The 17,661-nt window shown below is 42.4% G+C and overlaps 1 protein-coding gene across 16 annotated transcripts in view; it reads left to right on the top strand.

Moving 5' to 3' along the window:
- LOC107274941 (tensin) overlaps positions 1 to 17,661 on the top strand; it is a 71,497-nt gene that overhangs the window by 27,326 nt on the left and 26,510 nt on the right. For 10 of the 16 annotated variants that reach the window (XM_015754553.2, XM_025079756.1, XM_015754552.2 and 7 more), the window contains one exon: positions 11,038 to 11,232. In XM_015754553.2, the coding sequence (XP_015610039.1) occupies positions 11,038 to 11,232 (195 nt within the window). Of the gene's footprint in view, positions 1 to 251; positions 759 to 8,072; positions 9,557 to 9,733; positions 9,800 to 9,977; positions 10,122 to 10,433; positions 10,461 to 11,037; positions 11,233 to 14,313; positions 14,684 to 17,661 lie in introns of those variants that run through there. The other 6 variants (XM_025079760.1, XM_015754560.2, XM_025079764.1 and 3 more) reach the window with 6 other exon arrangements.

The raw sequence follows: 17,661 nt of genomic DNA, 5'->3' as shown, positions 1-17,661 counted from the left end.
TTCTCGTAGAGTTTCTACTGCCTTGGGTTCGCCTTGGGTTCGCCTTGGGTACAACGGTTATACCGACTGTACTTGCCTACGTTACTAATATTCTGTCTACTTAGCGATGCACTCCGCCCGTAGTGCTACACTTAGTTCTTAGTACTTTAGGTAGTACGTACTAGTTCCGTGTCCCGGTTATACTTGTAGCTGGTACTCGTTGTTACTGTACCAGACCGTTGCTTTAGCCACTCTGTACTCGTGTTTCACTTCCAGAGGGTGACGCTACTACCCGCTGCTACCAACGGTTGACAGAGTGACAGACTGACAGTCTCGCACTGTTCTGTACTCGCGGTAGTTGGTGCCTATGGTGATAGCGATGGTACCCCTGCACCGGCGCTACACTGCCGAGCCAGCGGATCCAGTCCGCGAAGCGCGCTCCGACACGGAGGACGTTCACGAAAACGATCCGGACGCTCAGTAATACTTTATCGTAGAGAATCGATTAGCCATTGATTCATCGAGTGCACGATTATCGTAATGTAAAATTAGTGACGGTGAACATTAATTTTCTTTATTCTATAGCGACGGTCGATTAAATATTCAGAATGTAAACTCAAATTTCAGTCCGATCAGTGTTTGCTATGCTGGTTTGAAACTTTGGTGTTTGGTGGTTTTTTTTTTAAATTTGGATTCACCTGAAATTTGTAACACTTGGAAATCGGTTATGGGATACCCTGGATAACGACAGAATGAATGGTCATATATCTACTAGCGAGGTATTGTCATTTTTTGAATAATTTTTTTTTTTATTTTACCTAACTCGGACTCGAGTACCGGGCGAATTTATTTTGCGATTTCAGGCGATACCTGTTTAGGGGGATCTAGGTATTAGTGTTTTGGGTATGGAAGGGGGTATAGGGAGGACGGGGAACTGTGATAAGGAATCCCTCTCTTCCACCCTTGAGCACGATTAGATAACGCTTGGTTGTAACTGCGCTACTTTTTATGTATTTTCAAGCTTATGACTGCGAGACTTTGCACCAGGTATTTCTCACCTAGTGAATATTTTTTATGACAAAAGTTGCTTGAGAAAAAAATGTAAATTTCGCTTCGATTTATTTATTTTTGCGTGTAGGCATATATATATATATATATATGCATGGAAAATGTGTGTAAAAATATGTATGAGCAAAAAATAAAAATATCGTCCAACTTTAAATTGTTTAGATATGATCTCAAACGACACGATGCCCTGGAATCATGCAAATAAATCGATACTCGCACTTCCGGGATTTTACGGAAGTACTCGCACGAACCGTCTTGCGGCTTCGTATTACTTCCAGTAAGCAGGGTTACGTAAATGGGTATCCATGTGAATGATCAGCCATTGCGAAAGCTCGTGACTGGACTATTAAAAAGTAGCTAGTAAAAAGATCTTTACGATTATTGGCAAGAAAATTGACATAAGTCAGTAGCAAATTACTGTATTACCATATGTGTATATAGATTCTCAGATTATGGTTAAAAGTGACTGTTTACATGGCAAGAGAATAATGTGATATGCAGGTACTACGTGTATGGGGTATACGTCCTTATATAGGGTCTATATATATATCATATGGGATATTATAGAGTATGCGTATAAATACGTCACAATAAATCACGTGTAATTGCGTTGAATTAATCGACCTATTAATGAAGTGAAATTCAAATCACTGTTAAGCTATAGGATCCTTTATTACGTCAAGTCACTCCTGCTTGTTAGTCAGTCCAGTTTACCCCGTCTCGACGATGACGCGAGCACGATTAAAACTTAGGTTAAGTCACTCGTTACTCCGTAGCGGCACCGTCAGGCTCTCATGGCCAATAGAAATTGTTCCTGATTCGATCGCCCAACAATTTAGCCAATCAAACTGAGTAAACTGGGGAAATAAAATTATACGAATATTCCACGATTTATGGCCACCGGATTGCCCTGAGTCTCTACGTTAACCTTCGTCTGTATGTTAAATTAGATTTCTTTAAAAATATATATACATATATAATGCACATTAACATTCGCGAAATTTCCTAGATAGAAAAATCTCTACGTGATGGCTATAAAAATGTATGAATTTTTTAAATGAAAAAAGTAATAAAAAGTTATGCAATAATAACATTCGTCACTAGATCCTCGTTTGAGTCGATGCATAATTTTTCATACGTCCACATACGATAACATGCATATGAGTCGGGGTCGGCATCGCTTGAATTATCAGTGCGTAGTCGTATACGGCCACGTACGTCTTACAGGCGTAACGTCGTCGGTATCTACCTAAGTTTTACAACAGGCGTAAGAGTGCACAAGCGTGTGCTAATTCCAGGTAAATCTCGTATCGGTACCCACGAGACTAGACCGAACCTCGACTGACTTTAAAGATCCGTGTAAACTCGAGTAATCGTGCATAGCGTTATACGCCACAGGTTATAACATATCGTATCGCTTCGTTACCCAGCCTTGGGCTTTGTGGGCTGCGATCAACACACGCGAAATTATTCGGTATAACGAAAGCGTTAATGAATATTGATGTACCGCAGGTATGCGATTCGAGGTCAGTCCATTAGCATTAATTAACCCTTTGGGACGCCTTCGAGGACCCTGGAGATAATAGAGATAAAAAAAGTCGAGGTGATTTTTGGAAATTTTTTTTCCACTTTGACCTTCGGTTGGGTCATCCGTTAGTAGCGCATGGTGAAAGATGTTTATATTAGGTAAGGTGAATTAGGATGGATGTCACTCTCAGTCAATCTGTCATATACTGGATGCGTGTGAATTGAATACTTTTAAATTGGTCCCTGATCTTGGTTATGCGGCAAGTGCATTGCGCTTTGGGCCTTATGGGACTACGTACGCGTGTACCGGGCCCCCCTATTAACCGCACGAAATTTGACAGCCGACAGACAGAACCCGCTTCTGAACCCCAGGCTACTCCTAATCGCATTAAATTGTTTTGCTGTCCGCCGATCGGTCACGTATGGTCCGCGACGCCTGGCGTCGCTTTATACACTTGTCCCGTGGAACGTCGTACCAGGATCAGTCTATCTATACGTTTATAGGATTAATTATTAAAATTCAAGTATAGAGAAAAATTTATACTTTACCCCCTCTCCCGATTAGAATCGCATCTCATAAAATCGGTTGAATGACTTTTTATCAATTTCACCGAAGACGCGGAGCGTCGCGACGTCTGTTGGGATAATTTTTTTTCTCTGCAAAAATTCACTAATTAACGATCTTTGTATAAATCAAACGTCTATCGGGCGTATCTTTAATTGAACCGATTAGTCCGGTCCGGCTGGTGGTTCGCGCACGCATTAATTAGCGCCGCGGTCGTGAGAGTTGCGTGGGCGGCTTTGAGAAATTCAAAGAAAGAGGAAAGAAGATACTCCATGGGTGAGAGCTAGAGTGAGATGGAAAATGGTGACTCAGAATCGGAGGGCGCACGCTGTGTATGACAAAACCGGTACCGGGTGACTTAACATGTAAGCCAGACACTTTGTACCTTAAAAGAGAAAGAATATATATATATATATATGTACACGAATAGTCGAGGTTTGTAGCTTCGTGCCTTCCTAAGCCGCTACACGTTTGTTTCGCTCGTGCGTGGTCACACATGTGGTCTCTTATCGGGCGACACGGAAGAGAAAGTTGGTTGGAGAAAGAAAAAAAAATTTTGTTTTCCTTTTTTTCACGTAAAATCACACTCGCCTTATCTCATCAGACGAATCGGAGCCGGGCGTCGCTTTCGTAACAGGAAACCGGAACAAATGGCTAGATCTTGAAACGCGATAGGTAAAAATTGGCGAAAATTCAATTGTTATGATTGTTATGACAAACGTGTCAAGGAGAACTACCGGGAGTTCTAAGATTCGTAAATAATTCATGGTATCAATTAAGAAGGTAAAAGCTCTCGGGTAGAAATATATTTATTCCGACTGGGAGAGCATCACGGAAATCCGCCATTGGCTTCCACAATCCACTTTACTTTCATTTTCACCGACTCTCTGCTAGTTATGTTAATTTCTCTAGTTTGCCGACAATAATGGCCGCTCACGTGGATTATACCGCCTTGTGTTATCTATAGCCATGACTTTTCTTCCTATTCGATCTTCTGTGCATGTTTCCATACATATATGTATATATATATATATATAAATAATTATATTGTACACTGTACAGTCAAGCATGTTAAGTAATTCTTCTAGCATCACTCTCGTTACGCTTCTAAGCACTTTTGAAACTGTGTGTATAATGTACACGCACGTTAAAAGGTGTCGGGCATAATTGAAGTCCGTGGGAAAGTCGAAGGACATTCATGTATCAAGGACCGTGTGTATATTATGTATGTATATAGAGATATACACGGACATAATAGAAGAATCACGTACAGAGAAACCCGTTAAAGATCGATGATACCGATCCTGTAACGGACTCATCCTGGCCTTTGTTCTTGAGCGATAGGATCGGATAGGATCGGCTTTGGCAAAATGATCGGACCCCATTGGACAATGGCCAATATGTTTTATCGAATCAGATCGTTATCGAGAGACTCAACGATCTTACACCTGACGCACGTGACATCGTACAAGCGTCAACATCGCACGATAGAGATCGTCCGGCCACGTACCATCCGATCCCTTGACAAATTTATCGAACGTTAAGGCGCCGCTTGGAAACGGGCCCTAAGGCCCTTCGAACGATAATCCTGCATGAAATCATTGAGGATGGATCGTGTCTGGGTCTATGTCTCCCAAGATGGATGCCGTGGAACGACTTTTGGGATTAGAGAAAAATTGTTTCTTTGGGTTGGTGGACCTTGAAGAAAAAAAATTATGCACGCTGATTGCGTGGTCCGTGTAAATTTTATATTTTTTTTTTAAGATTTTTTTTCCTCGGCCAAATATTTGCATGGCAACCTGACTTCGTCCCGACGTCTTCTGTCTGGATAACCTTGGGCTACCGCAACATTGGAGAACGACTGTTCCCATTCTCATTCGGATCCTGCGGGTTGAGGACTCTGAGCTTTAAGCTTCGTTCACACTGGCTCTTTTTAAATTTTAATCGTCGGCTATGGAGTATGATTTGGAAGGGAGCTGGATCTGAGCTAGGGCAATCTGGGTCAGTGTGGCAGCTGGTATCGATGTTTACGTAAAGACCTTATCGATCGTTGTTATCGTGTATAAATATATAAAAAGACTTCGTAGTACTACGGAACGATAACAAGCCCATGCGAAGGATAGTGAAAGACCCATTGACTTCTCGTTAACTCGTTATTTATACTAATTAATGAGGAAAGGCTTGATTACGTTCCATGTGGCATTTAATATGGTGAAATTTCAGAATTAGGCTATCGGCATCTTTTCATAGGGATTTATCTCATTTGATTTTTCTTCTCAATCGACTTTATTCAGGCTGCCATCCACTTGAGATACCGATAAATATTTTTAACCTCGTTTTACAATAAAACTGCCTTTATTTTATATCCTAACAGACTGTTTCATCCTTCGAGATCTTCCGAGAGGCCGAAAGGTTAAAAAAAACCAATTTATTCTTTATTCTTATTCTAACGCAGTCCTTAAGCCGGGTTCTCAAGCGTTCAGAACTCTGCCCACTTAGCCAGCCACCCACGTGGGTCTCCAGTGCATACACTGCCTTTATGTTTGCATTCCATCCTTTCGATAGGAGCACCTCACTCGATACCTTAAGGCCACGCACACATCGAGCGACAGGACGCACAATGCAGAACTTTGAGAATCGAATAAACACTCGTCCGGCATATATACGTATATATCTACTAGCTTCTTTTTATTCACTGGCTGAAGGTTCAAGATGGCAAAAAAAGAAACGTCGTTCTGTATGATAATTACTCTGGGCAATAATGCCTGATCATAGATCAGACATCGATCTATTCATTCGCATGTCCTGTGTGGTTGACGTCTAACGAATTAATTTGTCGTCGGGCCGAATCGGTTATCTTCGCGTCTCACTGGCGGCGCAACGAGTCGGGATCGCTTCTAAGTATTAGAGACTCGATTAGAAATCTTAATGGAGCACTTTCAGTTCTTTATTTATTAATCAAACTTTTATTTGACATCCGCCATGCCGATCGCTATCGCAGTCCTTTAAGGATTCGAATAACAGAACGTCTGTTTGACAGAGAAACAGATTCGTACTCATGTTTATTACGTACCAGACTCGACTAACCTATGTTATTTCTATGTAGCGTCTAACCTTACGTTCGCTAAAAGCTCAGCGCGTACGTATTTTTCTGTGCGATTACGATTTACCTTCAGACACGAGCACTGAACTCCGAGCCATAACATTCACACCTACAGTGACACCCACACGGATCGCCGGCTAATTCAGCTGCACACGCAGCAACGAGAAGGCTTAACGCTAACGCACATGGAAACGCCTGGCCGACTTTACGACTTGAGCCAAGCCTGCCAACCATATTCGGCATAACTTTCACGATGATCAGTCTAATCGCTTGATCTTTCAAAAGTCTCAATATTTACCCTCTGGCGGACAAACTGGGTAGTATGCCACCCAGTGCAATGTTCGAAGGAATTACATTTCCAAGCGATCAAATGTGGAGTGGCCACGTGTCTGGAAAATTAAGAGAATTGTTTGGAGCGTAACATGGATTTTTAATGCAAGTTGCGCCCTGTGAGTCGAGCAATAGGCATTCAAGAGCACTCTGGGTAAGATATTCAATCAGATTTTACGGGAGTGATCGAGAAACTGTTTTTTCATAAAGTATAGAATTTTTCAAATTTTTTTTATTCTTTCAGAGCTAAAGGAAAGTTTGGGCGTGGAAAAAAAATTCAGCGATTTTCAATGTGTGTAGATTTTATTTGAAGAAGGTAAGCGTGTGAGAAACATGTAAAATTGTCACGTGTTTTTTTATTATGTGGTAATCGTGTCGCTCCTCTAACACACACACGCACTTCAATTATACTTACGTTAGATTATTTGGTTGTACCAGGTAATCAACGCCCTGTAGACGTTATCTCATCCAGGCGACGTTCCTTTTAAGCCTCTCCTAAGTTTTGACGAATTCTACACTTGGAACCAAGATCATTGTGACAATTTGAAAGCAGAGACTTTTAGCTTTTAATTTCGGTGTTTTAATTTTAAAAAATGTCAATTTTATATCAAGTAGCAGGAAAAGTGTGTAAGCTTCGAAAAAAACTGATGACGTACTTTCACTGTGCGAAATAAATATACCTTTTTGCGGCCATAAGCAAAACTAGTAAAATAGTCTTATAAAAGGATGCCTTTAGTTTGTGAAACCGACCGACTTTTTTGTGTACTTTGTAATAAAATAAAAATCCGATAAAAAATCGAAAACACCACTTTTTCCGATTTCTTTCCAGCTATATTTGCATTTTACTTAATAACCTTGCGCAAAATTATTCTGTCGAGTCCAGATTGATTTACTTGGACTCTACGCTTTTTGACGATTCGAGTATCGCCATTAAAATTTAAAAAAGTATCAATTTCAACAGATATATTGTATATTACCAGTTGTACAAGGAGAGGACGCCAGAAAATGATGTCCGCTAAGAGATTAAACACAGTCGTCACACTGACAATATTAATAAATATTTGATTATATATATGCACCATACACAATTCCAATCTTTATACTTGTTTAGTTTACAAATCAGTGACACAATCATAGCTAAATATATGTATATATTAATTAGTCAAACAGTTTTTTAGTACGGTGGAACGTTTTTCGAATTGAAATAAAGTAAATACATATATACATATGTCTACCACATGATATACTTGTCATAAGATCCACCTCTATTAAATCAACAGTGAAATTGGGATTTCTCGTGATTTCACGTTTGTCTCTACGTCGTCCTGTAAAATTGCACGCAATACCGTCATTGTATATCCCCACGTAGCGATCGGTTACGCAATAAGAAACACTTCGAGTCGTATACTCAGCGTATACCGATATCCATTGCATTTACTATAGCATTAAACAACAGTTCCCCTCCTTTAGGATCCTGAGATACGCGACCCGCGACCCTCCTGATGTCTATAACGACGCCAACCGTCGACCGTCGTCGTAGCTCCTGGCACATGCGACGTACTGCCTGTCTCGTTCGTCTGTCCTTCGACTCTCATACCGGCAGCGCTGCCGTATTTTGTCTACAGTCGACTAGTGCACCCGTATTCGACCGCTGCTCTCCGAAGGAACCGGTAACGAGACAGAAACCAAGCTAGGTATACCAACCGGCGTACCTAACCTATAACTACGAAGCCAAGTCAACGCAACACTGGCGTGTAGAACGCGAGGTCATCAAGGAATGCTGAATCATTGAGAAGATCGGATATTTCATTCATCCGACGGATACATAACCCACGTGTCTTGATCGTTTATGGACTACCGATTGGATTCACTGCCGGATCGATATTTATTGACGGGATATTCACGCGATCGATACTGTAGTTAGTAGTGATTTAATATTGTGTTAAAGTGTCGGTGCTGTGTTTTGAACAATGTCGTAACTTCTTGCGGCAGTGATCGAAAAAAATGGAGAGTCGATTAGATACGGACGCTTGGCTTTGCTACCGATCTAGGAGACGTTTATCTTATAGTGAACTAGTGCAGTAGAGAAACAGATAGAGGAAGAGAGAGATCAGTGTGGAAGTCACGTTCCGATCGTGAAGTCGTTCCGTACGACTTGTGTTATACTCGTGATTATCGATTCGGTTGGTACGGCTGATTTTGTGGCCGTCGGAACGTCTTTTGAAAAATGGCTGGATGGCAGGCGTCTCGTTTGAAACGAAGGAGTGAGAAGTTGGATGGCCGGAAGTGTCTTTGAAGACGTGGGCGGGAGAACCAGTTAGACGGTGTATCGTGGATAAGTGTACCAGTGCTGTAGGAAGAGAATTCTTCATGTTTATAAATGAGTGGCGTGTATAAAATATGGCGACTTAGTGAGCGGTCGATTTCATTTATTCTCACGGAATAACCTAGCGAGTGTCACTTCTTGAACAGATTCATCGCGTCCCTGAGAATATCGCTTGGCAAAGATCCTGAAGATCAAACCCGTGAACCTTTTGTGTATTTACGTATTCGTGACTCACGCGGATTCCTATGGGAATGGTGTGTCTTCGTGTTTCTTAGTGTTTTTTTACCTTTTTTTTTGTTTTCTTTATTTCTCCTCGTGTCGTGTACGGGTGGCTGTCTGGCGCTGTTTACGCATCATGAACCAAAGTGCAGTTCTATTTACAGTGCATTAGTGCGTCGCGTAACTTATAGCAAAATTTTAATGGACGCTTCTCGTAATCATAACGGTATCCATCATGGCGGACGATGATACAATACTCCAGTTTCCAACAGGAACATCATGATTCTCGCTAGAGTGTTAATCGAGCATATGATGCTGGAAGCTGTACGACCTTCACTCGTGCGTTACGTGCCACGTCACGGACTATTTATATATATATATCCAAAAAGCCGGTAGTAACCAAGAAACTGAAACTGAAAGATGGCGGGTGAAAGAAAAAGTAAGCGAGAATAAAAGGACTGAGACTGTACGAAAGAAAAGGTCCGGCATATTTTTTATGGGTCTATATATACACATATATATATATACATATACAAAGTACAGGACTGATGTTAAATTCTTATATATACAATGTATATACAATTTCTCCATTAATTTCCTGTGGGATGAATAACAGGAATAACGTGATGTCAGGATGAAGGCGAAAATTGCTCCTAAAGAACTGGAAGAACTTTTCAGTGAGGTAATACGTCATTTTATGGATAATCAAGTCACCGACGATATAAGACACATCATTGTCATTGTTTATAACCGCCTACAATGACGCATGGAAACTGTTGTTATCGCGAAGCTGCAAATATTTTATTAATACGCCGAATAATTTCCTGGATTTTATTCCAATCGTTACGTCACTGTTGCGTTACAGCTATTTCACATCGATAAATATAGGTCGTCGATCTATCCATGAACAACTTCACCAGCAGCACGTGGTATTCCTATTAATTCTCCCGCGTATGACACGTGTTATCCAGACAACTCTACTACGAAATTTCCTCGAGCATCAAGTACGTCGCCATGTGTGTTTCTAGTCGTTTTGTCCGGTTTTATAAATAGCTTCTTGTAATATAATGCATCACGGCTCTGATGATACGTACTTACATATGTACACACATTGTGCTTCGCGTATGGTATGCTCCCTCTTTTATGTATGTAACCGACTGCCACGCGACATACCTAACATTTGTGTATATAAATATAATAATAAGACCCGTGCAAGTAAATTTTTAGAATTCTTTTTTTTTTTTAATGTTTAAAGTAACGGTCGTCGTCTCAGCTTCTTTCGTCGTTCTTATTTCTGTCATTATTCAACCACGATGCTAATTATCAACGTGATGGATCGTTGCGTAAGTGCCAATTACCGAGCCCGAGGCTTCTAAGCCTTTCTTAGAGAATATTCGCACGCGATTCGTATGTTTTTTTATATAGTTACTACGTAGGGTTTACGTATTAGAAAGTTCATTTTTTCATTTTTTTCGTTCAATTTAGTAATTTAGACAAATTTTTTCGTGATTCACGGTTATACCCTTCAGCCTGTATATCCGGTTCAATATTCGTTATTCCAATCTGTCGTTATCAACGTTCAGCTCGCGTTGGATACTGCTATCTTATCTAATCCTATCTTCGGGAATTACTCAAGTATTTACGTAGAGAATATTCGCTGATCTGTCTCCAGTCAAGGACGCAGATGGTTTAATAACGGAAATGACTGTACTCCATGACACCAGAGTCACTTTCAGAGTCTTCTTTTTCCACAAAGTGGAATGCGAGGCGTGTCTAGTGCCAATTGACCTTTGCCAAGGCAGTGACTCAATTAATATTTACGTGGATACGTAATTCTTCGTATTTATTTAGTTTTCTTAAAAATGTATTTTTATAAATTTTTGAATTACAAAATTTTTAATTTATTACATTTATTTACAGGGCGCAAGATTTCGCGACACCTCACAGCAGATACACAAGCAATGGCAAGCGGATCCTGCACGAGCGTTTCCGACTGTGGGAAGTGTCGCGGGTGGTTCAACCTCGCCCAGTGGTTTACTGGGCCCGGGGGATGCGTCCACGCCGAATTCAACCCCTAGCCCAAGTCCCAGTCCGACAAACAGTCAACAAGTCACGGTGAGTGTTTTGAGAACATTCAAGCAAAGAAATTCCAACAGGGTGAATTTATTTTGAGTTAATTTTCAAAGTTCTACATCCCTTAGTGGTTTGCCTAGGAATATTTGCCACATAGGGGTCGCGCATATATTGTATGGAGGGGTTGCAGGTAGGTCAGGAGGTCAGAGATTTTACGCGACTATCGTGACCTTATCCAGGGGTGCACGTGCTGCTGTTCCCGGGTCTATCGGCATGCATACCAACCCCTTATATCCAATTGAAGGTTTCTACCCTTGTTTTTTTTTATTTCGTCCCCCATATAATCTTGCCGCGCCGTACCCTTCCCGGCGGAACACTGTACTTCTCTGTTTCTCCTTTTGCTTCTGGGTCAGCAGGTTGCGCAGCTTAATGAAAATCCATCAGCAAAATCCTATTTCGATTCCTGCTTTCCATTACGGCTGCCGAGCCTCCGTAACTAACGATTCCCAGACACGAGCACCATTCCGCTTTGAGAATTACTACCCTTAGCCACTCGTGCGCAATGGCCCATACGTTTTCGGTCTTCCTTGACTCCACTAACGTATGTATACGTTCCTTTACAGTCTATATTTCGTACTGGCTGGGTGGCCCGACTAAAGTCTTTAAGACTCTGTATCCCGTGTTTGGGGTTGCCCCATCTTACCCCAAACAAATAAACATCTCACGGGCGCTACCCGTAGAAACTTTTCAAACTGTGTTTTACGCCTCCGAGCTATGGTCCTGGAAATGAAAAGAAATTTCAAATTTTCCAAAATATTGCATTCCCTGTGACTGTCAGAGATAGGGGTGAAAAATCGAATTTCTCCGGTCGAATTTTACCGGGGCGCCTGGAAGTGTAGAATTTTTAGTAACAGTAGTTGACAGGTCCTAACCGACCCCAGCTGTCAGTTGTCAATGGGCACTCGCCAGCAAGCTGTCCCGTACGCGTGTTCGACTCGTAAAACAAGGGTGGAACCAAGGGGTTAGGTTAGGCAGAAAAGAGGCTGTTATATACGCACGTACAATACGCTGGCATTCCTGTGTAGCGTGTCTGTCGTCATTTGTCAATATTTGTCTTACTAAAGGATGACATGCGACCCAGTTAGACCTCAGGAAATCTTGTAACACCATAAGCAATCATTTTTGATTCCCAAAGGGAATAAGGAAACGAGTGGTTGGAGGCTCGTTTGCGAAAAAAAAAAAAAAAAAAGAAAAATTGCCAATATCGATGTGCATGGTCGTCAGATCAAATTGACCTGGAGCAAAATTTATTTTGAAATCCTTCAGCACGCGGCATCTGCACTGCAGAGTTTAGATTTATTTAGGATACACCAAAGAGGATTGGTGGGGTCTCTGTTCAATCTCCCAAGGGTTGCTTACCCCTTATACACGCATATACACAACTGCACCAGTGAAACCACAGAAGCAGAAACCATTGAGTTACCCGGCTGCATTTAAATCTAAATTTAAACACGTGGATACTGTCACTCAGGAGTTACTCCGATCTCGGTAGCGTAACAACCCTTTCCGCTGTTTGAGAAGGGGTGGACGAAAAAAAAAAACACAGAACTGGGTGGGACGACATAGAGTACGAGAAAAGAGGAGCAGGAACCGTTCGGCAATTTGAGAAATCTCAAGTGTCGACGATGGATTTAAGGGGTCGGCTCTTATATTTTGGGGCGGATGGTTCGTTATCGGCTACCGTTAACCACATTCAACAGAAATGCATATACCGGCCTCTCTTGGTTTCCTCTTCTTGACGGCCAAGCTAAGTGCATCGAAATTTATGAACTCCTTTTCTTCCACTTAACCACCACTAACCCCCTCGGGCTGGGCCCAACCAATGGCTAGGACGGATCATTTGATTTATGATACGCTATCGGTTTCGCGCGAATTCGCAGTCTCATCCCGGGGTGGTGTTCGACTTTTGGTATTGGCGAGAGACAGAGAGAGAGTGAGTGAGAGGGGCGGTAGAGAGAGGGAGGAAGATGAAGAGAGGGAATGGGGAATAGCGTCTTCCGGCGTCGCGAGTCCCGTACTTCGAGACCCAGGGCCGTAAATAGCAGCGGGGGCACCGTTCGGGAGTCGCAACGTACCCTTTTTAATAGGAGCATCATTTATTATAAACAGTACTGGGAGAACTTGGCTATTAATATACCAGGAAAAACGCAATGGCTCGGAACCAACCGCGTGTTATTATTACACGGTACAGTAAAGTTCCGCTTCCGGTATTCTTGGGGCTTAAACGGTTCCCGTATATCCTAATAACGACGATGCGTCGTTTGTTCACCTGCAACGAAATTGTCTTAGGCACCTGCGCCATTCTGGTACACACGGGAGAGACGCCGAGCGAGATAACGCCGTATACGTTTGGTGCAATTGAAAACGCCATAAGGAATTGCGTCACGAAAAGACGCGACCGTCCTATTTTCCAAATTGAGCCGGGAGCCTATTAACCAATCGTGGCCAATCAAAAAGCAATCGAGGATCAAGGACGCGGCAAATGGCCTCGGGATCATTTACGAACGTATCCAGACAAATAAGATTTTGTCTCGTACATCTGATACGAGATATTAAAAAATTGCGCGTCTCCATTTTCAAACGTTACCGACGCTCCTGGTCTTTTTTTTTTTTAACCGTCAGGCAAATCACGGCAGGACCAATGAAATGGCACGGGAATCGATAAGGGTGCGCGAGGGTAAAAGAAGGTTGGCGGTGGTTAAAAAAAAATGTTTGGATGGGAAATATAAGGTTGGTGGTTTGAAATCGTGGCGGGAGGTATTTTTTTCTTCTTTTTCTTCGTCAGGAGCAATCGCGGTGCTGCAATTGCGATTACAGACTCGACCGGTAACCATTTGTTAGGAGATCATGAAAAGAGACGTCCGTGGCAAACGAGTGGTTCGGCAAAAAGAGGCTAGGAGGCAAAAAGGAGGAAGTTGATGCAGAGCGAGAAGGACGACGCTATACGAAGGACAGTGACGGAACTACCCGCAGGGGGCGCTTCTATTGGGACACTGCGCATGCGCATACTCGATTCCCCTAACCTCTCCTGCTCGTCGACTACTAAACGCGCTCTATCCGAGTTCTGTCGGCTTTTGCCTTCGACACGTTCTAGTTGTTTTACACTCACCGGGTGACTCGGTTATGCAGTCATTGCGAAATGATATCTTCTCGTGGCAGTCATCGCGATCTTGATTTTCGATGACGTAGAGCATCAGTTCCAGATGACGGGGATCAAAGATGAATCAGGGAACCGTAATACGGGAATTGGCTTAATATTCGAAGGTCGTTGATGTTTCTGTGAAATTTAAATGATTCGAATGATTTACGTGAAACATAAAAAAAAAGTAATTGACATTTCTTCAATGATCGTCAAATGCTATCGAACACAAGCAAGATGTTGTCGACTGTTCAGTGCGATGGAAATTTCTACAATCATTACGGGAGACTTTTGGTGAGTCTTTTTCTTTTCTCTTACGGTTATTTTTCTTGCACGGTCAATTTATGCGGAATTTCATTGAAGCCGTGCGTTTTTTTTTTTCTTCATTAACGGTCCTGGCTATTCCAAGCGTTTGTGTGGTCGAACGTATCGCGCCATTCGTTGCCGCCTTTGCGTCATTCGCTATTCTCGTCATTTATCGCATAAACATTCACGATTAACGACGCCGAGCGGAATTTTTGAACGGACTTCGCTTAGCCACTTTCCATATAATCGCCGAGTCGCTATCGGACGACTCATATTATTTTATTGTGACCACACTGTAGATGGGCGTCGATGCCTGTGATCGTAACTGAATGCAGAAAAATTACCGGGAAAAAAAAAAAAAAAAGAAAAGCCTCGCATATGTCAAATATCGCCAGTGTCACGCGATGCCAGCAAGCGAATTAATCGCAAGCCACGCAAGGCGATCCGCAAGACGCGACGAGAAACGGGAGAACCAGGAAGCGTACCGGCAACTTTGCCGAGCAAAAGCGGCGACAATGCAGCCCACGAGTAACGCTAACTAAGACCATAGAGCGTTCGCGGAAGCGGAATAGCCAGTTGTTATTCCCGTTGTGAGTCTTCGCGCGCGAATACGCGGTGTCCGTGTCTTTGCCGGTTTTTCTTCTCGAGTGTTTTCGACAAATATGCACAAAAAGAAGTGGTGAAAATTTTATAGCAATTCACAGTGGCCCCGAACGATCTTCGCGTAGCAGCTATATACACGAGTAACAGCATAATTCTATCGTGAGCGGAAAGAATAAAATTCGTCATCGCGTTAAAAGTCCATTTTGTAACATAAAAAAATATAGGCATTGCGCAGATTAGAAGAATTGTTTTTGTTTAACAATAAAATCTCTAATCAGACTCTCGCTTCGATGTGTATACGTATACACAGCCTTTAAAAGCGCGGTCCTTATCGACCGAGGCTCTTGGCGTGGGATCTAAATATTTTTTTCTTCACGGAACGAAAGATACGCGAACCCGATTAAACATGGCCACCCCGAAGTCTTGGGTATCGATTACCCGGAATATCGATAGTGGCCCAGGGTTCGACCCACTTTGACATTTCGGCGAAGCCTTCCTCTTCCTCCTGTGCCCGGAGTTGATATCGTAAACTGGCAGTCGTAAAGCAACGAGGGGGCGAAAGGCGAAAGTAGGTTGTTTAGGGTGCGAGGGAGAAAGACAAAAGACAAGGATGAATCCTGGTTGAAATTAGTACTGAAATTTAGGACGCACGGTACATACCGCCACGACACTGCTGACCTAATAAGATCGCAGAGTGACAGCTGTACTACCATATAGATTGGTTTATTTAGTCGCGCGTTGCAAACCGGCCCTATGGCCATTGACGCTAATTGACGCTCCCGAGAGTGAAACTTGAGACAACAGAGAGATACGACGTAGCAACGTCCTGACGCCTCCATTTTCTCTGTGGTATAAAATGATGGACGGTAAAAGATACAAACAAAAAGGAAAAAAGCTCACGACTCGGTATCGGGTCAATCGACAGAAACTATAACGAAAAGTCTTTTAGCTGTGTTATGACGTAAGAAAATCGTGTACGTCATTTGTCTATTGAAACGTCAGTTGGCAAACTTTTCTAGCAGACGATAAATCAACATTCCCTTCCCCCGCCCCCCGGTCTCTTAGTTCCTTTTATCGGTACCGCCTTATGTTTCTTTATATCGTCGCGTGCGGATGATATTTTCAGCTTGAATTTTGAAAGGGACAAACAAAACGTGAAATGCCCTGTAGCCTCTGGAACGAAGCCAAACCAGAATCAAAACCACCATTGGGTTCGTACACGGAGAAAAACGAGGCTCGAAGATTGTAGTTAGGAGTTACAGAAATCTCTATGCACGGTGCCCAGAGCGTATAGTATTTTATAACCAGCTCGGATTTCTGCCACTGTTTATAATCCTCGTAGCATCGTTACGATGCCGCATTGAAATTCATATCTTTCTCTCGATACTTCTTCGCTTGTTGATGGAATATTTTAAAGCAGGATTTTATTATTAATTAATTATCCCACCGGGCCCCCGTTCTCTCTACGTGCAGCTTTGTTATTTCTTCTCAGGCAATTTTAACTGGCGCAACCTTGCAAATCGTCATATCGTTTTCATTATCGAACTCCACAATTCGATTATCGATATACGATAATTCAATATACGAGCATGTAATTTAAATTAATATATCTGTCCCTCTACGCGATTAACCTTGACGATCGATACTTTAATTAAAATACTAATTGATCCCACGTAGTTCGCCATAGGTTATGCTTCTTTCCCGTAATCCTTCCTCACCTCTATTTATAAAACAACTTCGATGCAATCCAATCGTAATCGCTTCCCATGAGATCAGATCACGTTTAACGTGTAAAAAGCAGCCCTTACGTAATGGGAAACGACAGGAGTTACGAGTAACGCACTATTGCAGTGCGTTCAAGGTTCCTGCGTATAAAGTCAAGGTTTACGTCTTTACATTAAAGATCAGGCATTCTTACTTTGATGGCGGTAATAACTGTGACGTCATAAAAGGCACAGTACGATTACTTTATATTCATATACACGCATATATACCGGGTCATTCAGTCAGAACGGACCACCCGTTAACCCGTTCATTCCATTTCTCTGGTATCTACGGTACCTTCGGATGGTGCGTTTTTCGTGAATAACCCTGTATACGTGTATAGGCACTAAAGTAGATTCCACCTTCCAAATTTTCCCTGTTACACAATAAAGGCATCTGTGACGCTTGTCGCGCGCCTTCGGCCGATTTACGTTAGACAAGCAGCATCGTAAGCGGTTTATTGACTAAGCGTCGGGACGCCTACGCGTGCCAATGAACCGATTTGAATGGAACAGGCCCATTCATAAATTCTATAGCGGTAATCCACGTCGAAAATCCCGCTAGGTATACTTCCTCTCGCCCCCCCCCCCCCCCCCCCC

The sequence above is a fragment of the Cephus cinctus genome, unplaced genomic scaffold (assembly GCF_000341935.2).
Source record: "Cephus cinctus unplaced genomic scaffold, Ccin1 Ccin1_scaffold0123, whole genome shotgun sequence".
In the NCBI taxonomy this organism is placed as follows: domain Eukaryota; kingdom Metazoa; phylum Arthropoda; class Insecta; order Hymenoptera; family Cephidae; genus Cephus; species Cephus cinctus.
Note: the sequence above shows the minus strand (reverse complement) of the source record. Positions and strands in the feature narration are given on the sequence as shown.